This window comes from Empidonax traillii, unplaced genomic scaffold (genome assembly GCF_003031625.1).
Source record: "Empidonax traillii isolate 1590-97213 ecotype Southwest subspecies unplaced genomic scaffold, ASM303162v1 scaffold106:size2091409, whole genome shotgun sequence".
Taxonomy (NCBI): Eukaryota; Metazoa; Chordata; class Aves; order Passeriformes; family Tyrannidae; genus Empidonax; species Empidonax traillii.
The window spans coordinates 1,806,776-1,831,355 of NW_020955299.1; the positions used below are offsets into that span (position 1 = coordinate 1,806,776).

General features: G+C 52.2%; 1 protein-coding gene across 8 annotated transcripts in view; it reads left to right on the plus strand.

Annotated features, from left to right (window-relative positions):
* DISP3 (dispatched RND transporter family member 3) overlaps nucleotides 1-23,757 on the plus strand; it is a 31,955-nt gene extending 8,198 nt beyond the window's left edge. For 5 of the 8 annotated variants that reach the window (XM_027882564.1, XM_027882563.1, XM_027882566.1 and 2 more), the window contains 20 exons: nucleotides 7,609-8,545; nucleotides 9,801-10,020; nucleotides 11,158-11,294; nucleotides 11,719-11,853; nucleotides 12,099-12,259; nucleotides 12,648-12,787; nucleotides 13,518-13,663; nucleotides 15,055-15,216; nucleotides 15,563-15,724; nucleotides 16,133-16,255; nucleotides 16,843-16,979; nucleotides 17,469-17,650; nucleotides 18,087-18,217; nucleotides 18,310-18,488; nucleotides 19,419-19,545; nucleotides 20,322-20,467; nucleotides 20,803-20,962; nucleotides 21,304-21,417; nucleotides 22,410-22,576; nucleotides 23,027-23,757. In XM_027882564.1, coding sequence (XP_027738365.1) covers nucleotides 7,618-8,545; nucleotides 9,801-10,020; nucleotides 11,158-11,294; nucleotides 11,719-11,853; nucleotides 12,099-12,259; nucleotides 12,648-12,787; nucleotides 13,518-13,663; nucleotides 15,055-15,216; nucleotides 15,563-15,724; nucleotides 16,133-16,255; nucleotides 16,843-16,979; nucleotides 17,469-17,650; nucleotides 18,087-18,217; nucleotides 18,310-18,488; nucleotides 19,419-19,545; nucleotides 20,322-20,467; nucleotides 20,803-20,962; nucleotides 21,304-21,417; nucleotides 22,410-22,576; nucleotides 23,027-23,389 — 4,020 coding nt within the window. In that variant the 5' untranslated portion in view covers nucleotides 7,609-7,617 and the 3' untranslated portion in view covers nucleotides 23,390-23,757. Of the gene's footprint in view, nucleotides 1-1,608; nucleotides 3,133-7,608; nucleotides 8,546-9,800; nucleotides 10,021-11,157; nucleotides 11,295-11,718; nucleotides 11,854-12,098; nucleotides 12,260-12,647; nucleotides 12,788-13,517; nucleotides 13,664-15,054; nucleotides 15,217-15,562; nucleotides 15,725-16,132; nucleotides 16,256-16,842; nucleotides 16,980-17,468; nucleotides 17,651-18,086; nucleotides 18,218-18,309; nucleotides 18,489-19,418; nucleotides 19,546-20,321; nucleotides 20,468-20,802; nucleotides 20,971-21,303; nucleotides 21,418-22,409; nucleotides 22,577-23,026 lie in introns of those variants that run through there. The other 3 variants (XM_027882567.1, XM_027882561.1, XM_027882568.1) reach the window with 3 other exon arrangements.
* The last annotated feature ends 823 nt before the right edge of the window (nucleotides 23,758-24,580 follow it).

Here is a 24,580-nt window from a genome sequence, read left to right on the forward strand (position 1 = left end):
CAGCTTCACTGGCAGCCTCTGGGAGCTGCTGCCAACAACATTTCCCTCCCTTGCACAGGGACTAAAGGGAACCAGCTCGAGGTGTCTCTTGTTTGTGTTGGGAAGCACCCTGGACTCTCCCTGAGATGAATGTGTCATTAAAGGCCGTTTGCTTATTTTGAGACCCTGCCCCCTCCTCTGCTAATGGTCTGCAGGGTTGTGCTCACTGAGCTGTGGGCACATTTAATGTGAGTTTCTGCATGGCTGGTGCAGCTGGCAATGAGCTTTTAGTCCTTGTACTGGCAGGGGATCTGCCAACAGGCATTGAGGCAGCTTGTCTCCTCTCCACGTCCTCCCCTTCCCCTCAGGAAGTTTTCCTTCTATTCTGAAAAACCTTGTGCTCGCCCAGGTCCTGCTCTGGAGCAGTGAGCCGTGGCACTAGAGGCTCTTCAGCCTCTGGGTTTTACACCTCTGCTTCCAGATTTCTCAGTGATCCTGGGAAGATGAAATAGGAGTGCTAATTAATCCGATTCCAGAAGCACCAGGTTTTCATGGGAGGAGGACAGCTAGCTGCATCTGATTCTGAGAGAGAGAAGTGTGGGAGGCAAGAAAGACATACCTGCTCAGATCCCACTTCTTTTAGGCTGCTGAGAGCCAGCCAGCTACAAACTACTTTGTGAGTCCCTCCTGATCCAGTAGGAAGATCTCCATGCATTCTCAGGAATGAAAGGCCATGTCTGTGCCACAGACGAGCTCAGCTCAGTGAATGGAGCTGGAATGGGTATTTCTGCTGCTCCCTCATTTAGGAGAGGGCTACAGCATCACCCACTCCTCTCTCATGCTGGTGAGTGGAAAGCCCTGCTGAAGAACGGAGTGTGACTGTAATGCCATGGGAGCTGTGTCCCCACCACAGATTGCAGCCTTACAGCCTTCCTGTTGTGAGTCTGGCATTTTCTGATGTCAGTAAATTATAGCAGTGAAAAAAGCAAGACCTTTAGATCCATCAGAGTGATGCTGGGAGGCACCTGGAGCGAGACACTGTGACCTGTGTGACTGACACATGTGCAGATGGGACTTTGTGCCTCTGCCTCCTCTTCCTGGAAGGTCAGAGCACCACAGGCAGAGCTGCCTGAATACAGACACTTCACCTGGAGCACTTGTAATGTTTTCTTTTAACCTTAATTGTACTTTTTCGTGCTGGAGTGGCAAGGAGTGGAGACAAAACAGCTGCCTGTGCTGTGGTTGGCAAGAAGGCCTGGCAGCACAGGTTGGCATTCCTGGGTTACCTTTCACATTGCTGCCCACAGAACCACAACCAGCAAAGAACCACAACTGCTGAGAGAAAGCAGCTCACGTGCAAAGGGGAAGAAATTGTCCTTCTCTACCTCAGTGATGAACTGGCAGCTTATGGGGAGACTGGAGAGGGGCCTTGAGGAGAATGTGTTTTGATCAGTCCCAGGAGCAGTGTACACACAAACATGCTATTTTTGAGCTGCAGATGGAGGAGACAGCACAGCCAGCCCTTGTCTGTGTCCTTCCTCCTGCTCCAAGGAGCAGGTGTGGGGAGCAGAGTTGGAATCTGCATGGGAATCCTGCAGCTGAGCACAGAGTGGTACCAGTGCCCACAGTGACGTAAACTGAGGAGCCTGAGCACAGGGTGGAATAATAAAGGACTGGCAGGCACTGACAGCAGGACTTGGCTTTCCTTTTCAGGGTGACAGTGATGTGGGAAGCTGGAGTTTGTCTGAAAAAGAGCAGCACACAAGCTTTGGGAATGGCAGTTTATTCCCTTGGCTTGGGAACCACTGATTCCTCTCTGTGGCCTGAGATTTCTTCCTGCAGTGATGCTTCTTGGAATAATAACACAAGGCCCTGGTTTGTGGCAGCCATCTGTATTTGATGATCTGCAAATCTGAGCACAGGTGGGAATCCACACAGCTTTAACAAGCTTGTTCCTTTGGGCCCCTGGCAGGTGGGATCCAGGGGGCTTTTGAAGTCGGTGTCAAGGCACCCAAAGGCACCCAGCCAGCTCTTCACTTAGCAACAGCAACTGGCTGGGGCTCAGACAAAATCTAAGTAATTTTTGTAGTGGTTAGGTAAGTCATGTCACAAGCATATCAGAGCCTCAGCTTGCTTGTGTGCAGAGACCTGTAAGTGCCACATGCCTGAGTGACAGCAGAGCTTATCAACCAGCACGAGCAAGTGACTCGAGTGGTGAACATGGCACAGGGCTGCAAGGCATGTTTTGTGAGATTATAACCAAGAAGCTGTCTTCTGACACCTACAGTCATTACTTACAATAACCAGGAGCAAATTATTTTATCAGGAAATTAATTCTCTTTGGCAGTGATGGGCGTGTGAGCGAAGTGCTCGTGCGGGTTTACCTCTGCAGCAATCCTGGCGTGACGGGGCGCTGAGCACGTGTGGTTTGATGCCAGAAAATCCCAGTGACCTTTCCCTTTGAAAAGGGCCAATTTCAGTACCTTAAAACCAGTATTTTGGGGCAATTTATTGTGTCCTTCTGGTAGCACGGATGGTGCGAAATTGGCTCTCATTGTGGAGGTTGGCTGTCCCTCATCAGCATAAAGGTTATGTTGCACTGTGATGGTTATGCTTGATGTTACACCTTGAATTTTGGTCACAGAACACAGCAGAGTTTGTGCTTTGGTGCCATCTTTGCCCCCCCAAGGGATTTGGTATCTTGTGTGTCAAACTAGGCGCCCAAAATACGTGTCTACTTCGTTCTTCTCATCCCCTGAGCTCCTGCATCTGTCAGACACGGAGTACACCACCCCCTCCTTCTCCAAGATGCTGGGAGAAGATTCAGTTCAGCCCTGTTTGTTCAGCCCTCAGACTCTGTCGTGACAGGCAGTGTTGAAAAGCTCATGAGGAAATTAATAATTCTGCCTGTGAGCCAGGCATGAGCGGCGTGCAGGAAATGAGGCATGAGACCACACGCTGAATGATGAGCAGAGAACAGGGGAGCGAATTGCTGCTGGCTTTGGGGAGCATCATCCCCTGCATGCACTGGTGGAGGCCAGAGTCCTTGCCTTGGACACCGGGCTTGGAAGCAAAACTGCACTGCAAAGCATTTACAGAAGGGGGACAAATTAAGGATGCTGTGCCGGCCCTGAATCTGGCATTTCCTGACTGGTGAGTGCTTGACTTTGCAGCTAATCTTTCCACACTGTTTTTGGCATGCAATTATGAGTAGATCTAATCAGTGTCTGTCAGAGTCTGGAATAGCAGGCAGGTGCAGGCAGGAGATCCTCGATGTCACAGGCTGAGAGTGCTCCAAGCACTTTGCCCCATCTGAAAGCTGGTCAGGAGACAGTAGAATCATTCAGGGTTGGAAAAGACCTTTAAGGTCATTAAGTCTGACCGGTTCCTTCTGTTTCCAGCTGTTTTTATCTTAACCAGGGTCTAAAAGTGCCTGTATGGGGGGAAGAGGGGTGGGACAGTCAGGAGTAGAAGAGGACACCTCAGTTGGAAGTGTGTGTGCAGGTCCTTGATTTCATAAAGCTCGGAAGATCAGATAATCCTCCATCCTATGTACAACCCTATATTGTCTCACTTCCTGTGGGCAAGTGGAATTACAGAGTGTAGAGCTTTAAATATATACCTTTTAAATTGTTTTGTTGAACTTCTCCCCCAGCAAACACATATTTATATCGTTACACTGTAATTCCAAGAGCACTGTGCCGCTGGAGCATTCTGATGTCATTCTGATCTGCAAAGTGCCTGAGGTCTGGCAGTGTTTTTGTGCATCTTACCAAAGGATTTAGAGCAAGTGGAGAGGGAAATGCAAAGCACACAGAAAGAAAATAGATTAAACCCTTGTTGTGTGTTGTGCTTGCAGCTGGAAAAGTGAACCTGCTTAACTAATAAAGGTGGAGCCAGCCCAGCCAGCAGATCAAACCAGTGCCTTGGAGCAGCATGTGCATCTCTGGGCTTGTATCCCACTGAAACAGGTTCTGGCTTGCAGCCTCAGGCACAGTTTTTGGTTCATGGCTGAATTAAACCAATGTTTTGAGAAGTCTTTTAGGAGATTCCGGCTCAGGCGTCCAGGGCCTGCTTTGCTTTTCCAGGAGTGCAACATTGCTGGAAGTCAGACGTGCAGTTAGAGGAAAGTCACATCTGATTCTCCTTACTGTTTCATTTGCCCAGTCATGAAAGGCAATCTGCACTGGGAAAGGGCAGCACCTCGTGCACAGTTACAACACTCCATGCAGTTACAGTGCATGAGAAGTTACAGGGCCATGAGAAGGCCCTTTCTGGTTGTGTTTTAAAATTATACTTCTAGATCAGTCTTAGTGATTTAAGCACAGAGCAAGACTCTGATGCTGAGTCTTGGTGTCCTTGTGGAGTCCTGCTTTTGTGTGGGTACATTAATGATGCCCTCCACTTGTTCCACTCAGCCAGAGCTGTGTCCAGTGTCCCCCAGCACAGCAGGGTCTGGGAGGCACCAGCAGCTCGGAATCCGCACACAGAGGTGGCTTTTGGCAGGACTTGGATGCTCTCAGGGTGATTTGGAAGCACAAAGGCCACTTCTATCCCTCTCAGCAGAACTTTATGTAGCTAACAAAGGGGCTTAAAGCTGCCTTTGGTAGAAACTCCAGGAGTTTTCAGGAATACAAATAGGACCACAAAACTACTCTGCTCTGAAAGCTCTGCCCATGGGAGAAACCAGTGTGAAGTTTAATTATTTTGTCGATGAGAATCTCCCATATTATAGAAATTGTCTTTCCCTCCCCTTCTAGCCTGCTGTTTTCTTTCCTCTTTTCTTTCTGCCTGTCTGATGCACAAGGCCCCCATTCTCCTGTAAGAAGGAGCAACTGAGTAATTGAAATGGAACACTAGTGAGGATTTTTTAATCTGAAAGTCAGCATTAATTAGTCAGGTCGGTTGTAATTAGCTTCCTCATCTGTCACTGCCTCTCTCCAACTTGCCAATGACTTTCTTCTATCCTAGATGTCACTGAAAAAGAGCTGTCATGTGGGAGCTGCTTGGGTGTTTTTCCTGGTTGAGGTGCAAGTGAGTGACGATCCCTGTGGGGCTCTTGGGGCTTGAGCTGGATCCTGCCTGGAGGAAACCTGTTTGCTTTGGAAAGGGCAGAGGGAAGCCCAAGAAATCCGAATGCTTACCCCTCCAACCTGCCTGTTCTCTAAAGAAATGCATCCAGGGCTCCCAGGAGTGCTCTTCTCCTCTAGCCCTTTCAGCCTGGCACAGGCTGAGCTTGCTCAGAGGTGAGGCAGGGCTGCAGGATTGAGGCCACTGCATATCCTGGAGTTGAAAAAGTAACTGGGCCACGATTCAGTGCTGGGAGTGCCTGGATAGTATGGGAAGTGGTGGAGGAAAAACAGGCCAAGCCCTCAAGTACAATTCAAGCAGAAAACATGCATTTCAATCCCCTTCTGGCTGATTTCAGGGTTTATCTCTGCTGCTGATTCCGTCTGCAGTGCTTTGGGTTGGATGAGCTTTCATCCTGACCCAGGCAGGATCTGAGGGAGGCAGCAAAGCCAGACGAGTCCCAAGGGCAGTGCCAAGTGTGCTGTGTCTGGCTTTGGAGCCGAATCATGTGGTAAAGTCCCTTGAAGGGGGTTCAGAGTTGTGGATGCAGGCACATCCCCCCTACGAGAGCAGAGGGAGGCTTCGCTGTCAGGGACAGCCCAGCCCAGGTGCCTCCTGCCCTGCCCTTGCCTCTCTCCCAGACCAAATCTTAGTCCTTCCCTGGCTCATTTCTCATGTGAGTGTTTACAGTCTTGGGGCTTTCCCAGCATTTGCTGTGCTGGGTTTCCACCGGTGGTGTAAATTTGTACCAGTCTGCAGCCAAGGTGTTGGGCATCAGATACTGTAGGTGCCTATCTGTTATACTGCAGTCCCTGTGAGCATGGATGGAAGAGCCAGAGGGAGATGCCTGAGGTCTAATCCCATCCTTGAGTTGAGGATTTAGCTCTTGGTTAAGAAAGAAGAGGGTGTGATCCCTTTTCTGCCTTATTACCATCTCTCTCTCTCTCATTTCCCTTTCTTGTCACGTTCAGGTTCTTCTGTCTCAGGATTAGAATCTTTTCCCTCTTTCTCCTCAGTAGCTCAATAAATGGGAAATTATTATGGCTCTTTACCTCTCTTTCTAAAGAGAGAATACGTGCACTTGTTCAGGTCTCACAGTAACTCCCTTCTGAAGAAGAGCCCAGGCCAGTGAGAGAAAGGGCAGGAGTGGAGGGGAGGAAACTGCAGGTCCTCCCCAACCTGCCCAGGTGGGATGAGTGAGATTTGCACCTGCCCATGCAGTTCTGCACTAAGAACTGAGCTGAGGCTGTAGCTTGGCTGTCCCTCAGAGGCTGTGACTCCTGCTCCCTTGTACAGCCCTCTCCTGCCAGGGAGCATTTCTGCCCCATTGCTTTTCCTCTCGGTCCAAGTTCATGCAGCTCCCAGGTCTTCTGAGGACCTACAGTTAAGAGGTGCTGGCAATTTATCTTCCTACTGAAATAAAGCCTGTTAAAATAAAAACAGTGGTTGGGAGCAAAGCTCGTAAATTGTTTCTGGCCTGTGTGTAAATTGCTTTCAACTCCCAGGGTCAGGTAACAAACTGAACCTGTTCAGTCATTCATTCAAGTGAGTGGGGACTGCTGGTTTTGCTGCTGGGAAAGGAATGGACCCTTACAGGGTCTGGGCTTTGCTTTCAGGGACCACCACCCATGGACCCCTGGCTTGGGAGGCTTCCCTGAGACACCCAGGGAAAGTCTGGGAACTCCCTTGCAAAGGAGAGCATCTCCCAGGGATTATCCCTTCCTTTCCTGCCCAAGCATGGACTGATCAGGGAGAGTTTCCTCCTGCATTCCATGGGAGCAGTAACTGCTCTTGCTTCCTGGTTGTTCCATAGGAACGGGGGAAACATACTCAATATTCCTCAGAGGTGGAAGGGAAAGCAGAGGTGGAAGGGAAAGCAGAGGTGTTCAGCCCTTTCCCTTCCCACACTGGAGATGGAGGGGCTTGAGGGACTGGAGCAGGGTCACAGTGAGTTCAGGAGGGTTTGGGATGTGCAAGTCTGTGCATTCGTGTGTGTGTGTGCAGGTGTGGGTGCCTGTGCTTCTGGCTCTGGGTGCACACACATGCAGACTTTGAAAGATGAATACAGCTATAAATAGCTGGGGAAAACCTACTGTCTGGTTTAAGGAGAGAAGGATACACTCCCTTGCATTTTTTATCTGGTAGCATGAACCGTTCCTGGGTGTGAGAACCAGGTTAGCTAATTAAATGTTCCCGCTGCTGCAGTCTGAGCAGCACAATGTGAATCCCTGCAGTCTCTGTGCCTGCTGCTCCTGGAGCCGTGCAGAGCCCTGCAGAGCCATCCACCGCCTCAGCACTGAGCTCTGGGACTGCTGCTTGAACTTCTGCCTCTCTGGTTCCTCTGCCCAGCAGGGTGTTGGATACCCCACGGCAAGGCTGCTTTTGCAGCCAATTTGTGGGGTTTGGAAGGAGGGATGCTTTTGCTCCTGAGGGGGCTGGAATGTGCCTCCCTCCCAGCTCTGCCACTGGGACCCTTGGGCAGCTGCTGTGAGTCCATGGCTGTGCCTGGGACGCCACTGCTGGGCCTTGCTGACTGCTTTTCTCTGCCCCTGTGTGCAGGCGCTGGACATGGACACAGAGGATGACCCCTTGTTACAGGATGCTTGGCTGGAGGAGGAGGATGAAGAGGTGGCCTTCAGCTCCTGCAAGAGGCGAGAGGGTGCTCTGCTGTGTGGGAAAAGCCCGTGCAGGGTCAGGCCCCTGCGTGTCACCCTGCCCGTGTCTGGCTTCTGGAATATTGTTGGCTGGGTGTTTACCAACCCGTACTGCGCTGGCTTCATCCTTTTCCTAGGCTGTGCCATCCCTGCCGTGCTCGCTGTCGTCATGTTCTTGCACTACCCGGCCCTGGACATCGACATCTCCTACAACGCTTTCGAGATCCGCAACCACGAGTCCTCGCAGCGCTTCGACGCCCTTGCCCTGGCCCTCAAGTCCCAGTTTGGGTCCTGGGGGAGGAACCGCCGGGACCTGGCTGACTTCACCTCCGAGACGCTGCAGAGGCTCATCTTTGAGCAGCTCCAGCAGCTTCACCTCAACGCTTCCCACCTGGGGGTCGGCGCGCGGGTCAGGCGCAGTCCCGCGGAGGGCAGGGCAGGCTCCCCCGAGCCCCGTGTGCCCCCCAGCCCAGGGAACAGGACGTCCCGGGTCGGGAGGGGAGCCCCACGCTGGGACTACTCCAGCACCTACATCAGTGCCAACACGCAGACCCACGCCCACTGGCGCATCGAGCTCATCTTCCTGGCGCGGGGGGACTCGGAGAACAACATCTTCACCACCGAGCGCCTGGTCACCATCCACGAGGTCGAGCGCAAGATCATGGACCACCCTCGCTTCCGGGAGTTCTGCTGGAAGCCCCACGAGGTCTTGAAGGACCTGCCCCTGGGCTCCTACTCCTACTGCTCCCCTCCCAGTTCCCTCATGACCTACTTCTTCCCCACTGAGAGAGGAGGGAAGATTTACTACGATGGCATGGGACAAGACCTCGCTGACATCCAAGGTGAGCTGAGGGCCGTGGGCGAGGGCTGGTGTGCTCAAGGAGAGGACCTCCTCAAGTTCAGGCAGTCCCTGGTGTGCAGCTGAGAGGGGTGAGACTGCCTCGTGCAGAGAGGAAGAGGCTGCTGGGTTGTGCCTTGAGGAATTGTCTTTTCTGTACTGGGGCCCCTTTCCAACCCTTTCATCAGCTCCAGTCACTGGTCTCACAGGCCCCCACAGCTGAGCAAGAGGCACAAGTGAGGGGCAGTCCTGCATGGTACAGGTCTCTTCTACTGACCCTCGTCCCCTGTGAATGGCTGTGGGTAACTAGAGCAATGTCAGGGCTTGGACAGACAACAGGGACGAGCCTCCCTGCACCGTAGAGCAGATGAAAGAGGTCTGTGGGCTGCTCTGGAGCTTGAAAAGCAGCTTGTGAGTCACTACCTGGAAAGTCTCCTATAAGGAGAGGAGGAGGAAGGCCCTGCCTCCTCCTCCCAGCTCTGTACCCTGTACTGTGCACCTCTAGCAGAGCAGAGGCTCTGGATGGTGAAAAAGAGGTGACTCATGAGGATCTGTGGGTGTGATGTGGCTGTGGGATGAAACCTCCATCTGTCTCCCAAGCCAGGCTCAGCTGAGAGCTGTCCAGGAGCCATACAGGGAGCAGGCAAAGAATTAACTCCATCTGCTCCAGTGTGAGTAATACTTCTGTTACCAAAACAGGAAAGAGCATCATTTGGGTCTTTCTGGTGTGAACTCAAGGAAACTGGATTTTGGAGGTAGACAGACAGCGCCTCTTAGTCAGAACTGGCTGAGTGCTTCCCTCTCTACATCTCTCACACCGTCAGATGGCAGAGGTACCATGTCACAGCAGAGCCAGGACTTGTCCTCTTCCCTGGGCATTGTTTAGTTCTTGTTCTTCCCAGCGTGATGGAGCAAATATTGTCCCAGTGTACAGGAAGGAAGTGCATCCAGCAGTGGGAGTGAGGATGGGGATGTTGTGTGCATTTCTGGCTGAGGGAGCTGTGGTTCAGGTCAGTCAGGTGGAAGATGTGTCCCTGATGGGAACTGCAGGTAGGCAGCATCAGAAGCAGAGTCACAAAGCAGAAGGTGAGTCTTTGCAATCCAGCTTTCCCCCAGCCCTCCTTGCTCTCTGCAGTCAGTCAGCATCCCTCTGATAAAGAGCAGGATCACTCCCAATTTCCCTTTGTCAGACCAGATCCTGTGCCTTGCTAAGACAATCAGTCAGGACCTAAAAACCATGGTGCTGCCTTTTCCCCCAGGGTCCCTGGAGCTGGCCATGACCCACCCTGAATTCTACTGGTATGTGGATGAGGGCCTGTCTGCCGAGAACATGAAGAGCTCCCTGCTGAGGAGCGAAATCCTCTTTGGGGCACCCCTGCCCAACTACTACTCGGTGGAGGATCGCTGGGAGGAGCAGCGCCGCAAGTTCCAGAACTTCGTCATCACCTACGTGGCCATGCTGGCCAAGCAGTCCACGAGGTGAGGGTGTGTGCAGGCAGGGCAGGTGCCTGGCTTCCCTTTGATGCCACTTCCGCGGCAGCAACATTCCAGAGACAGCATAAGAGACAATGAAAAGGGACTGAAGGTTGAATCCAGTGCCTGCTCTGGTCAGGCATTGGATCTCTTTGCTTTCATCTCACAAATCAAACAGAGCTGCCTTCCTGCTCTGAACTTGTCCCCAGCTGTTCTGATGCAGGGGGTGAAATGGTCTTTATTGCAGGGCATCAACGTGCAGATCCAATTCTGCTTTTGCTTTTTGCACAGAGGGGTAAGGAGGGGAGTTTCAGGGCAGGATATGTTTGGGGAAATGCAGGCTTTGTTGAATAGAGCTTTACTCAGTGCATGTGAGAGAGAGATGGTTAAACAGAGCTAAAAGAGCATCTCAGCACCCAGACAGCTGAGGGAAGGCAGTGAATCCCAGTGTTAGTACCTTCTTAGGCTCCAGCTCTACTGCTCTGAGTCTCAGTAGCTCCCCGAATGAAGGGATACTGAGCCTCAAAAGCAGTTGGGAATGCAGGCAGCCCCTGTCAGCCCTGAGAACAGGCAGCTACAGAGATATGGGCTGGCAGAGCAGGGTGTGGTTATGAGAAACCAAAAGGGAATTGGGGCCAAGGCTCAGTTCTGAAGCTCAGATCCCTGACAGTCTCCTATGGTGCAGCATTACTGTACTCCTGGTAAATTATCTCGGATTACTTCTGCTCAGAGCCCACTTCCAGAAGCAGAAGCTGGTAAATCATATGGTTTCTGATAAGCTCTCACTCTGCCTGCATCCGCTGTGCTAATATAATAAGCAATGATTAGGATTCCAGATGGAATTGGCTTTGGAGGCTTCAGGAGCTGCCTATTACTGCCAAAGACCCACCATGCACTGGAGGAATTTTAAAAATATTAGAGCTGCTCTTTATTTTTCTCCCTTCTCGTGTGAACTTCACCTCCAGCAGCAACCTCGTTCAACCTGATCTCACCACTCTGAGCTGTTTCCTCACAGAACTGCCAGGTTATTAGAGCAGTGACCTCCTTTGGCTCTGGAGGAGACCCTGTGTTTAAATCACCTGGCTCTGCTCCTTTTGCACTCAGCTCTGCCTGTTCCTCCTCTTTCCTCTCTTCCCACCCCAGCAAAGTGCAGGTGCTGTACGGAGGGACGGATTTGTTTGACTATGAAGTGAGGAGGACTTTCAACAACGACATGTTGCTGGCCTTCATCAGCAGTAGCTGCATAGCTGTCTTGGTCTACATCCTCACCTCCTGCTCAGGTAGGCTGTGCTCACAGTTGCCCTGCTCTCACACCAATCCAGGTGTGCTGTGATTCCCCGTGCCTGAGCCCTGGGAGAGGCTCAGATGCCCTGGCACTAGCCTGGCTGTGTGGCACAGCAGCGTGCAGGAAGGGCACACAGGTCTTATTCTCCAGAGATATGTGGGCAGGGTGAGGGCAGGGCTCCCAGGGAATCAGGAATAAGATGCATATTTCCATCTTGCTAAAACACTGGTGTAAATCTGACATCATTTCACTGATGGGCCTCACAGGAAAGAGTCTGCAAGCAGTATTCTTGCAGCCCTGAGCTCTTCCCTCTCACCAGCACTTCCATGGGGGTATCCCAACAGGGCAGGTAGGGGGTGTCTGTTCTCCTGGGGGTGGCCAAAGACACTATTTTTTCCATGTTTCCTTTCTTGCTGTAGTGTTCCTGTCGTTCTTTGGCATTGCCAGCATTGGGCTGAGCTGCCTGGTGGCTCTGTTCCTGTACCACGTCGTATTTGGGATCCAGTACCTGGGTATACTCAATGGTGTGGCTGCCTTTGTCATTGTGGGGATTGGTAAGCATGTCCTTTCTCAAAGCCTCCCTGCGCTGCCTTGCCCCAGCTCCTGCCTGCAGGGGAGAGGATGATGATGGTGGCAAACACAGACTGAACTTCCAGGCCCTCTCCCTTCCTTTACCTCCAAGTGTAATATTTGCAGGTCAAATGTTGAGGGGGGAATTAGATTTTTAGCATGTTTAGCATTTTCACGTCACTCACCATTGTGTGAGTGAAGTGTCAACACCTCTGCCCTGCTTTTCCAGGGGTTGATGATGTCTTTGTTTTCATCAACACCTACCGCCAAGCCACCCACCTCAAGGACCTGCGGCTGCGCATGATCCACACGATCCAGACGGCAGGCAAGGCCACCTTCTTCACCTCCCTCACCACAGCTGCAGCATATGCTGCCAACATCTTCTCTCAGGTACCCTGCACCTCTGGGATTTGGGGTTTTCCATTTCTGCCAGAGGGCCTAAAACAGTGGGGACCTGCCAGTACCATCCGTCCTCTCCTCCAGCGCAGGGGGATGCCCAACCTGCTTACCCTGCAGGGCTGTCCCTTACCTGCTATAAGGCACTGGACAATCTCCCTGTATCAGCATTCAAGACAATATTTCCTGTGCCACTGGCCAAACAGGATCCAGTATTTTCAGGCTCCGTCTCAGTGCTTTACCCATCAGGTTTGCTGATAGCCATGGCTGAGGTCAATGTGTGCTACTCTCAGGTTCCTCCAGACATCTGGTTCTTGCCTGCTGCATTTCCAGCTCTCCTGCCCCAGTTTATCCCAACTTCATGTTCTCTCTCTTCCTGTAGATCCCAGCTGTGCGTGACTTTGGGCTCTTCATGTCACTGATTGTGTCCTGCTGCTGGGTAGCTGTGCTCTTCACCATGCCAGCTGCTCTCGGAATATGGACCCTGTATGTGTCCCCACTAGAGAGCTCCTGCCAAACCAGGTGAGCCCTGCAGCCTGTGGAACTCAAGGCAGTGTGCAAATTCCTGCCCTGTCATCTCAGTTATCTTCAGTCCCCTCAGGCATTTTGGCTTTCCCCCTGTCAGGAGGGAAATTTAAGTTCTGCCGTTCCAGACTGGAGCGAAATGGAAGGGTCAGGTCCCAGTCTCATAGCCTGGGTCTCACCAGTCTCCCCTGGCATGTGCACAGGTGGGTCCCAAGAGCCAGCCTCTGCAATATCAGTCAATCCTCTGCGTTGAATCCTATGGGGACACATCCCATTTGTGTCCTCAGAGCACTTAATGCACAGCTAAACCTCCAAGCTGTGGAGACACAAGCCCTGCAAGGCAGACAGATCACCACTGCTCCTGCCTGTGAGCATAAGCAGGACGTGCAGATCTGTGTTCAAAGCCAGTACATCTCCCCCTCCCCTGCTCTTTAGCCCTGCAGATGACCTGGCCTGATTTAATTCATTAGCAGGGAGGTGAACTGCTGAAACTCCTGTCACTCAGCACCCGGTGGCCACAGCTCAGCCCTGCTCTGTGCATCCAACCCAGCCCTGACCTCTCAGCACTTAGCAATGGAAATTGCTTGTGGCAGTGCCTGTTGTCTTTCCAAGTAATTAGAGCAGGCTGTTGCTGCTCTCCTTGTCACTGAAGGAACCCACTGGCAACTCTTTGCAGGGTATGTGGCTTAAAACTCTTGCCTCTGTCTCCTTTCCTGCTCCAATCCAGCTGCAGTCAGAAGTGCACCAAAAAGAGAGCCTTGCACCTGGCTGAAGATCTCTTCATTGCCCCAGAGGCCACCTCCAGGGCAGGCAGAGAGACCCTCCCCTACCTTGACGATGACATCCCACTGCTCAGCGTGGAGGAGGAGCCTGGTAGGTGCCTGTGGTGTGGTGCCTTCAGGGGGACCACACTGCCCTGTTCATCCTGCAGTTCCCCCTGTCCCTGCCACTGGTCCTTGCCTCAGTTCTCCTCATTGTGAGTTGGAGGTGGTGCTAGCACAGGGGGTTGTAGGAACCAGAACTCATGGTTGTAAAGTTGCTTGAGATCTTCAGAGGGTGTCGATACATGCTTTGTAACTACTTTGCTGATTCTCTTGGGTCCAATGTGATCTGCTTTCCTGGGAGCACTGATGGTGACATGGATGTAGCCATAGCACCTAATCCGTAGCACCAGGACAGCAGAGTTTTCCTCTCCTCCCTGCCATTTGGAGCACTGAATTTGGGAAGCAGGAGAGAGAACACTTGGTTGTCCTCCAGCATCACCTCTCAGGAGCAGCTCCTCTGTCATGGCACAGAAAGGGCGGTGACTTGCCTGAGACCACATAAACAATCTAGCAAAAAAGGCCAGAAATTCTATCTGTTGTCAGCAGGAGATAATCCTTCTAGCCCTGATACAAAGATAAAGGTGCTTAGAGAGTCCTTCTTTCTTGTATTTGGCTTTTAAAACTTGCTGGGATCTCTTCCTTTTAAAACCCCCAGTGGAAATGGTCTGGGCAGTGAGAAACTTTCAGGCCTGGGAGCAAACTGGAGCTGGAGGTAAATGGATTCATGCCACAGCACGTACAGACCCCTGGCTGCAGAGGGGGCTCTGAGCTGCCTGTGACAGGCAGGCAGAGAAGCTCTGGCTCTGTGCTGAAAGAGCTCTCCTCAGTGTGCCAGAGCCACCTGCACTGGTGATGGATGGAAATAATCCCTCCCAGCAGGATCCTTTCCTCCAGGGCCCCTGGGCATCAGGTAGTTCATGAAGAAGCAAAGCAGCTTGTTCCAGTCAGTGCCCAGGTGTGGTTTGTGGGGCAGCTGTACAGCATGCCAGGCTTGGTCCCACCACATGTAGAGAAGAGGGCAGTTCCCCTGGCATCCCTGAGCTGGAGAGGAGAGATCAGAGAGGAGCCAGGCTGCAGTCAGGATGAGGTCAGCTGTGTATAATTAGCAGGAAGGCATATTTAGTGGGACAGGGACAAATTCTGTTTGGCCCAAGCAGCATGCAGTGTCCCTGTCACCTTATGGACAATGTTTGTGGGATCTGGCAGAGGAGGAACAGCCTGGAGCATAGATTTGGACTGAGCTGTGGTTTCAGAAGTGTAGCTGTTGCATGGCAGTGATTTGACAAAGAAGCTTCCTGTGACATCCTGGAAGTCACTGCCTGGGTCTTACTCCATCTTTAGCTTGAGTCGTACAGCACTTTGCAGAAGATTTGGTAGAGGAGAGCAGAGAGCTCTGAGAGACACTCATGACACTGAGACTGCCTTTGATTTCTCTTCTAGTCTCTCTGGAAATGGGGGATGTCCCCTTGGTGTCCGTGATGCCAGAAAATCTGCAGCTCCCTACAGAGAGGAGCAACCGGGGGCACTTGATAACCCACCTGCAGGAGCTGCTGGAGCACTGGGTGCTGTGGTCTGCAGTCAAGAGCAGATGGGTGATTGTGGGTAAGGAAGGAGGGCTGGCGTTCCATCTGCATGGATTTTAGAGGGTTTGACTGCATCCCAATCAGTCCCCAAGTCTTGATTACTAGTGACAAGCTATGAGAAAAGGAACATGGTAAATGGCTTCTAACACAGCGAAAGAGTGCTCCCAGAGCAGTCAGTCCCTAAGGGAACTGCATTAGGAACTGTTCCATCCCTTTCCTTTCTCTCAGATCTAAAATGGCAAGCCCTGACAGGGATTTCCAGGCATGGGGTTCATTAAAAATCTTTCTACACCTGCTCTCTGAGCATGCCTTAAGTGCAAGGTGCATGTAGGGTCCCACGCACTCACCTGGCCTTCTCCTTGCAGGGCTCTTCCTCCTTGTTTTGCTCCTGTCCATATTCTTTGCCAGCCGCCTCCATCCCGCCAGCCGTGCTCCGGTCTTGTTCCGGCCTGACACCAACATCCAGGTGCTGCTGGACCTGAAATACAACCTGAGCGCTGAAGGCATCTCCTGCATTACCTGCTCAGGTGAGAGTGCTGGTCCCCAGACCATGGTGGGTGCAGCCCAGCCTACGCCCTGGGCTGGAGGAGCTGAAACGTGAGGCAGAGGCCTCGAGTGTTCAGATATCTCACTGGACATTGGGTGGACCCTGCTGAAGGGACTCACACCTTGGGAGTGGGATGGTTGAGTTGCCTGTACGAGTAGAATGTTTTGAATAGTATTTCCTGCTTTAGCCAGGAGCTGTCTGAGTGTTTCTGCTGGAGCAATTCCCTCATAGTCCATGGCAAATGCCTACTTTAATTCCTAAGTGCTGCTCTCGTGTCAGAGCTGGGGCTCTGTGTTGCCTCCTCAGCAGCAGTGCCTGTGGTGTGCACAGGGCTGGTAGGTCTCTTGTGCCCTTCGCTCTTTCCTCCCTGACTAACCTTGTGGGACAGGTTTGTTTCAGGAAAAGCCCCACAGTTTGCAGAACAACATCCGAACCTCCTTGGAAAAAAAGAAGAGGGGCTCGGGGTCACCCTGGGGAAGCAAAGGCAGCATAAGTGACACAGGGCAGCAAGGTGAGTGGGGTGTGATGACTGACCACCTTTGGAGCCAGGGCCCAAGGATCCACTTGGGTAGAAACTAAACCATGAACAGCTGATAGGGAATAATTCTCCTCAGAGCCTGCCCCACTGAGCCCTAGTGCTGGATATAAAGGGTGTCTTTACAGTCCCACTTGCCCTGAATGCCTCCTGCTCTCCAGGACAGGGTCCTATAACCCAGGTGGCAGTACAGTCTAGTGACAGATCCCTCTGATCTGAGTACAGGGCTGGGAACTCCAAGCTTTGGCATCCTGGGCCTGTGTCACAGCCTTGTTGGCAGGTTGCAAGGAGAGTAAGTTCAGCCTGTTTTGCAGGGATTTTTGAGGATAAAAGAGTTAAAGGGCCAGGTCCCAAGATGACATGAATCAATGAGCCTTCAGGAATTCCTGCAGCTCAGGATGTATTTGTGACAGCCTTGGAAAGGTGTGCTGTGCTGCCAGAAGGCAGAGGCTGTGCCTGCTGTCCCAGAGGAGACAGCAGACCAGAAGAACCCTCCTGTCCAAGTCTGTAGGATTTGCTGATTGAGAAGTACCCCCAGCCCTCATGCCTTTTGTTTTCTTCAGATCTCCAGGGGACTGTGTACATCTCCAAGTCCAGGAGCAAGGGAAGACCAGCCATCTACAGATTCTCACTCAATGCCAGTGTCCCTGCGCCCTGGCAGACGGTGTCACCGGGAGACGGGGAGGTGCCTTCATTCCAGGTGAGTCAGTCCAGGAGGTTGGACCCCTCTACCAAGAGTGCAGCACTCAGCAGGTGAGCACAAGAGCCTCCTCCTGTCTCTCCATGGGGGTCCTAGGCAGCTCTGGGTGACCCTGGCAGTAAGGTAATTAGAAAGGAAGGCACTGTGCCTGGCATTGTTAAAGATTATGCCTTGTAGTGCCACAACCCTTCCCTGTTGCTGTTGTGATGTGGCTGTCAGGAATAGAAGCAGAGGTGTGGGTGTCACTGAGCAGATGTCAGCCACCATTCAGCCCAGGCCACTGGGATTTGGGGTGCTGAGGGGCTCCATCACACACACACTGGTGGCCAAGCCTGGGAAGGCCGGGGGGGGTGGGCTGGGATTGTGCCTTCAGTGCTCATTTGTGTGGCTGTGCCAGTGCTCAGGGAGGAGGGGAGTGTGTGATGCTAATGTGCAACAGGCTGCAACCCTGTGGAGTTAAGTGTCTGTTTTCATTAATCCATTGCTTAGGTGTATAGAGTGCCTTTCGGTAACTTCACCAGGAAGCTGACAGCTTGTGTGTCCACAGTAGGGCTGCTTAAGCAGACGAGCCCCAGGAAGTGGATGATGACCACCTTGTCCTGTGACACCAAGAGGGGCTGGAAGTTCGACTTCAGCTTCTACGTGGCCTCCAAGGAGCAGCAGCGAACACGGTGAGCTTCCAAAGCCCCTCGTGGCCAGGCAGCAGAGACAGCACAGCCGAGAGGCTGATCCTAATGGCCAGTGCCAGGCCTGCCCTCAGCTGGTGACATCCCTGACCCTGGAACGTGCTTTGCTGCACATGTGCCCCATCTCTGCAGTCATTCTGCAGGCCCACAGCATCACCAACGTGCCAAAGGCCTCACAGGCGCAGGGCTGTGACTGGGGATTTCGTTGGGCACCAAAAAGATGTTGCTGATCTTGTTCTTGTCCTTACCTGCCTGATCTCTCGGGCTGCATGGGCAGCACACAGTATGCAATGGCTTAGGGATCCAGGCCTGGAGATGCTCACCTTTCCTTTTCCTTCTGCCCCTGAGAATGCCTGTTTGCTTTGGCAAACCCTCCTCACTACCCCTGGTGTCCCCCTAACAAACTTTCTCCGCTGCACAGGAAGCTGTACTTCGCCCAGTCGCACAAGCCCCCCTACCACGGCCGAGTGTGCGTGGCCCCCCCGGGCTGTCTGCTCAGCTCGAGCCCGGATGGACCCACCAAAGGCATCCTGTACGTTCCCAGTGAGAAAGGTGAGCTGCTGATGCCCTCCTTGGCTTGTCAGAACCAGGGAGTCAGAGCTCCCGGGGCCGCCTAAAGTAACCAACCCTCTCCTTGTGTCCGGCAGCGGCGCCCAGAGCGAAGCCGTCGGCCACGTCTGGGTTTAACCCGTGCATGAACGCGGGCTGCGGGAAGCCGGCGGTGCGGCCACTGGTGGACACGGGAGCCATGGTGTTCGTGGTGTTTGGGATCAGGGGCGTCAACCGCACCAGGCGCCCGGACAACCACGTCATCGGAGACCTGGTACACACGCAGCCCGGCATGCCGGGACAGCCTCTCTGGGCGCTGCCTGGGTAATCCCCACGGCCCAGGCAGGTGGCCCGGCCATCCAGCAGAGCTGGTAGTGCTGTGATGAGCCGAAAGCACGCTTCTGTTTCAGCAAATTGACAAATAATGGAGATCAGGAAGTCCTTTGCTGAAAACAGCTCAGACTTCTCAGAAAATCCCTTTGAGTGCAATATGTAACCTTCTAATTTTGAGTCTAAATCTGGCTTTCCTGAGGATTTTAGAAACAAACTCATCTTAAGCTCACTATGAAATCTCACTTCAAATTCAAGACTGAGGGAACTGGTATTTTTCTATTACTGTTTATCTTGTTATGAGATATTAACATGAAAGAATACAAATAAATTACTGTAGAGAAAGGTTACTAAATGTGACTTTTCTTGCAACAGCTTATCTCCCAGATCAGATACCTTGACACGTTCACAGCCTTCCCCCAGGAAAATTATGCTTAGCTCTGGTCACTTGGCTGATGCACATCAGCTTTCTGCTGTTCTTCCTGCCCTCTGATTTAGGGGCATTGTGCAGAATCAGCCTTTACCTGTTCCCTCTGGAAGGGGCAGTGAGAAATGCAGGCAGTGGGATGGGCAGAAAGCTGGAGTTCTGTGCTGGGCACCTTTAGGGATTCAGAGCTGCTGCTCTAGGCAGACCCTAGAGGCTTTAGGCATGGCATGGTGGCTGTTCATTCATCAGTGTTTCTGTTGAACTGCCTGAATTTTGTGGGGTGGGCAGGACACGGAGCTTCTTCCTGGGTTATCTGGTGAGGCAGAGATGTCTGGTGGGTTTCCTGTGGCCTGCATAAGCCGGGCCCAGGCTGTGCAGCCAGGAGAGGACTCGGCTGTGTGTGTGCCTCACGTGTGGTGCTCCTGTTGTTGTGTCTCCTTGTGAAAGGGCAGCGTTATCTACGATGACAGCTTCGACCTCTTCAAAGAGATTGGCAACCTGTGCCGCCTCTGCAAAGCCATCGCCAGCAACACCGAGCTGGTGAAGCCCGGAGGTGCCCAGTGCCTGCCCTCGGGTAGGTTGGACTAACTCCTGCCTGCAGCTCTGCCTTTCTTCCCAAGGCAGCTTGGCCCTTTCTAGAACGTGTCCTTGGTTGTGCTTTTTGGGACACGAGAAGGAAAAACGGCCTCTTTAACGCCAAAGGCACCACAAAGGCGTGTTCTTTGGGATTTAATCCAGGAAGATAAGAACAGAACTGCGTCTGTTCTTTCCAGTCGTGGGTATTGCTTGTGATACACTTTAATCTTTTAGATCAGTAAATCTCTTCTGAGTAGCTCCTGAGTAACCATCAAATCACACCTGATCTCACTGCAGTGAGGTTACTGTGCCTGTGGCTTTGCATACCTGAGCAGTGGCCGTCTCTCCCAACTTAAAGAGGTCACCAGGTTGTGAAGCTGAGCCTAGGAAGTGCATACTGGCTTCAGGCCAAAAGCCAATCTCATGCCTGGAGAAAATCCCTGCAGAACAGCCCTCAGCACTTGCTGTTTGTGCTGCTGGGGACAGACAGCAGTGGCAGTGTCCTGTCCTATGCTGATGGCATGGAATGTCCCTTCAAAATACACCAGCTGAGGGCTCTGGTGCTGAGAGCTCCAGGGCTTTGGCAAACCAGAGTGGCAAGGGGAAGCAGCTGCTGACAAATGGGGCCTGCAGCTTCCTCTTGGGATTCTCTTTTTGGGTTGTTGGTTGGGGGTTTTGGTTTGGTGTGTTTTGTTGGGTTTTTTTATCCCCTTGCTCCAGTGTGCTTCCATTCCCTGGGCTGCTCTCCATCCCTTGCTCTTTCTTTCTCTCCAGGTTACAGCATCTCCTCCTTTCTGCAGATGTTGCACCCTGAGTGCAAGAACATCCCAGAGCCAAACCTGCTGCCTGGACAGCTCTCTCACGGGGCAGTGGGGGTGAAGGATGGGAAGGTGCAGTGGATCTCCATGGCATTTGAATCGGTGAGCACGTGGCATCGCCATCTATCCTGGTGACAGTTTAATCCCGTGACTTCTGGGGGTTTAGCTCTGCTCTTTCTGCGCTGGCCACTTTCATCTGCAGCCATAACTTAGCATTTAGTAGTGTCTGTGCCTCACTGCAGACAGATACCTGCACTCACAAGTTGTAAGAAGTGGCTGCTTGTGCAAAAATTAGCTCAGGCAAAAGGCTGGTGGAAGATTTGCCCACATGCCACTGCCAGTTCTGCCTGGTGGTGCCACTCCAGATGGCTTGTTCTGCCTCTGCCCTGGCCACACAAGAAGAGCAGGGCACCAGTAACAAGTTCATCTCGTTACAGACAACCTACAAGGGGAAGTCGTCCTTCCAGACCTACGCTGACTACCTGAAATGGGAGACATTCCTGCAGCAGCAACTCCAGCTCTTCCCAGAGGGCTCTGCTCTCCGGCACGGTTTCCAGACCTGTGAGCACTGGAAGCAGATTTTCATGGAGATTATAGGCAAGTGACTGCCATGTTTCTCTCCCTGGGAACCCACTCTCTGATACATCTTCACATCACACTCTGTCCCATCTGGTGGGCCTGGATTATATCTTCAGTCCCTTGCCACTGCTGAGCAAAATCCTAAAGCCTGTTCCTTCCCCAAGCAATGTGTACTGTCAAAATCCTAGTCAGAGCCCAGCAAAATCAGCCCTGCTGATGTGAGATCCAGGATGCTGATCACCTTCTTTCCACTCTCATTCTCTACCCCCATCTCCCCCAGTGTGAGTCTCTTGCCAGCAGGTACATGGTCATGCAGCTGTCACCTTCCAGGATTCAAACAGCTGGCTCTTCTCTTCCAGGGGTGCAGAGTGCCCTGTATGGTCTTGTCCTCTCTCTGGTCATCTGTGTGGCTGCAGTGGCCGTGTTCACCACGCACATCCTCCTCCTGCTGCCAGTGCTGCTCAGCATCTTAGGTAAAAATGCCAATTCCAATGTGCCAGGCTTTCCCTTAGTCTGCAGTTGGTGGGTTGAGGCACTGCTGAGTGAGTCTCTGGTGATTTGAACTGAATTGCTCTTACTCTGTGTAAACCCTTCTGGCTTTCCAGGAGTCAATCCTGGAGAATGGACTTGCTAAGTGAACAGAAGAAACTCTCAACAAATGCACAGGAACCTCACGGGGAAAATAGATTTGTGTGTCTAATTCCCAGTGTGTTTTATCTACACAATCCCTTCTATTTGTTTAAATAAGGGTTTTAGCTACACAAATGCCATCCCTGCCTGTTATGTATAATAATGTGATTAAGTCCCACATGCTTTGAATAACAATTGCATTACTTCCCAAGAATCTGCACCATGGCTGTTGTTTCCAAGCAGTGGGAGATGTTAAAAGCTGAATATTTTAGCAGTTCTGTTAGTATTTGAAGGAAATTTGTAAATAGTTCCCTCTCCCTGGCTGGTGATTTGACGATATTGTGGTCCAAGCGTGTTGCTAAACTTCTCAGTTTAGAAATCAAATCTATCATTTTGAAACCACTTACTCTCCCACACATGACTCACAAACAAACTCTTGCCTTTAAAAAAGTAACCGTATGTGTGACTCCAGCAAGCAAAACAAGGGGCTCACTTCCCTGTAGTGCCTGTGCACACACACACCTGTCTGGGCTTGGGTTATTTAGCAAGAATCAGTCTAGATTGGCATCAGTCTAGATTGGCATCAGTCTGATTTATCTGGGTGCTCCACTAGCCCCAGCAGGTCTGATTGCCTTATGGAATGATCCCTGTGGCAAGGGAAGGGGAGGGAAGTGTTTGCCTCTGCGGCAGCAGTGAGTGTGCACAGGACTGTGGCTGGCACGCAGACCTGTTGGGGATATGATCCCAAACTCCCTGGGGATTGACTGGTATCAGCAGGACTGGGCAGCAGTCCTGGAGTCCTTGACATTTGCCTGACGTCACCTTCTTCACACAGGGGTCGTCTGCTTGGTGGTGACCATCATGTACTGGTCTGGCTGGGAAATGGGGGCTGTGGAGGCCATTTCCCTCTCCATCCTCGTTGGCTCCTCTGTGGATTACTGCGTGCACTTGGTGGAGGGCTACCTGCTGGCAGGGGAGAACCTGCCACTGCACCAGGCAGAGGTGAGCTCTGCTCTTCCTAGAGCCTTGCTTTGGTTCCTCTCGTGCCCTCTGTGCCACTTGCACCCCTACAGCTCCCTGATGGGAAGGGGGAGCCAGGTGGGGGTCGGGCTCTTCTCCAAGGAACCAGCAGTAGGGCAAGAGGGCACGGCCTTAAGCTGTGCCAGGGGAGGTTTAGGTTGGACATTAGGATGATATTCTTTCCAGAGGGAGTGATCAGACACTGGAATGGGCTGCCCAGGGAGGCGGTGGAGTCACCATCCCTGGAGGTGTTTAAGGTGAGACTGGATGTGGCATCAGTGCCATGTCGACAACATGGTTTTGGGTCACAGGTTGGACTCGTTGACCTCAGAGGTCTCTTCCAGCCTGGCTGATTCTGCTCCCCAAAGCCTGAGCCGTGAGTGCATCCCCCTGTTTGCTGTGCCCTCACGCCGCTGCCCCTCCCTCCCGCAGGACCCCCGGGCGTGCCGGCAGTGGAGGACCGTGGAGGCCGTGCGGCACGTGGGGGTGGCCATCGTGTCGAGCGCCGTCACCACCGTCATCGCCACCGTCCCGCTCTTCTTCTGCATCATCGCCCCCTTCGCCAAGTTCGGCAAGATCGTGGCCCTCAACACGGGGGTGTCCATCGTGTACACGCTGACTGTGAGCACGGCCCTGCTCAGCATCATGGGCCCCGGCACCTTCACCCGCAGCAGGACTTCCTGCCTCAAGGCCGTGCTGGGGGTGCTCCTGGCCGGCCTGCTGGGCCTCTGCGTCTGCCTCGCCCTGCTCAAGAGCGGCTTTAAGATCCCCCTCCCCAACGGGACAGCCCTGTAGAACCTCCCCCCCGGGGCCGGGGAGCCTCTGTCCCTCTCTCGCTCTCCCCCTTTCTTTTTTCTCTCTTTTCTTTTTAAAGGATATTTTTTGTAACGAAAACAAAAGAGGAAAAAAAAAAAAAATCCCCCCTTTTTTTTTTTCCAGAAGTTTTTTCAACTCCAGATGCACTTTATTTTCTAATGAGTTTTGCTCTAAACTTGTATTTATTTTGGGTAGTGACGGATGGATGACGGACAGTGAGGGCTGCCCAGGGAATACCTCAGCCCGTGAGTAGGAGGGGAAGAGGTCTCCTTCTCTCAGTTTTCTTTCTGTTTTTTCTTTTCTTTTTTTTTTTTCTTATCTTGTTCTTTTAATTTTTTTTTTTTTTTTTTTTTTTTTTTTTTTTTTTTTTTTTTTTTTTTTTTTTTTTTTTTTTTTTTTTTTTTTTTTTTTTTTTTTTTTTTTTTTTTTTTTTTTTTTTTTTTTTTTTTTTTTTTAACAAACAGAGCTTTCTGGAACCGCAAAGCTAACAGGGGAGAAGTTGGGAAGGCCATCTGATCCTTTAAAAAAACCCTTCCCTCTGTCTCTTCCCTCCCCTTGTCCAGGGTCAGCATTTGCAACAATGGCTCTTGAAGTGACATCCTACTCCCACTCCAAGCCTGAGCCTCCAAGAACAGCAGTGAGCTGCTGGACTGGCCTGGAGAACAGCATTATCTGGTCCTTTACCTGTACCCAAGCCACACCAGCAGTGAACTCACTGCACAGGAGCTCTCATGGGTGTCACTGTGGGATCCAAACTAGAGGTGCTGGGTGGCACCACCTGCTTTTGTCATTCGGGGAGGGCGTTGGGCCACATGGCTTTCCCCTTTTTTTCTGAGGGGACAGAGCACCTTTTGCTGGAGTCTCTTGGGTCTGTGAACAGCCATCAACAGCCTGCCCTCCTCTCCCTCATCTCAGTGGTGAGGCCAAGGCAGTACGGATGCCCAGTCGCTCCTGGTCACCTCACCAGTCGCTGCCTCTGCCCTTCATGGTGGAGAGGAAAGAGCCCTGAGGTCGCTGCAGAGCCCTTTGGTCACAGCAGTCAGCTCTTATCCTGAGCACAAGGGAACCCCTGGGTAGAGCCCATTCCTGGTGCCATGCACAGCATCCTCTGTGGCAGCTCAGAGACACCCTCCTGTGCAGGGACACGAGGGCAGCAGAGCTGCAGCTGCT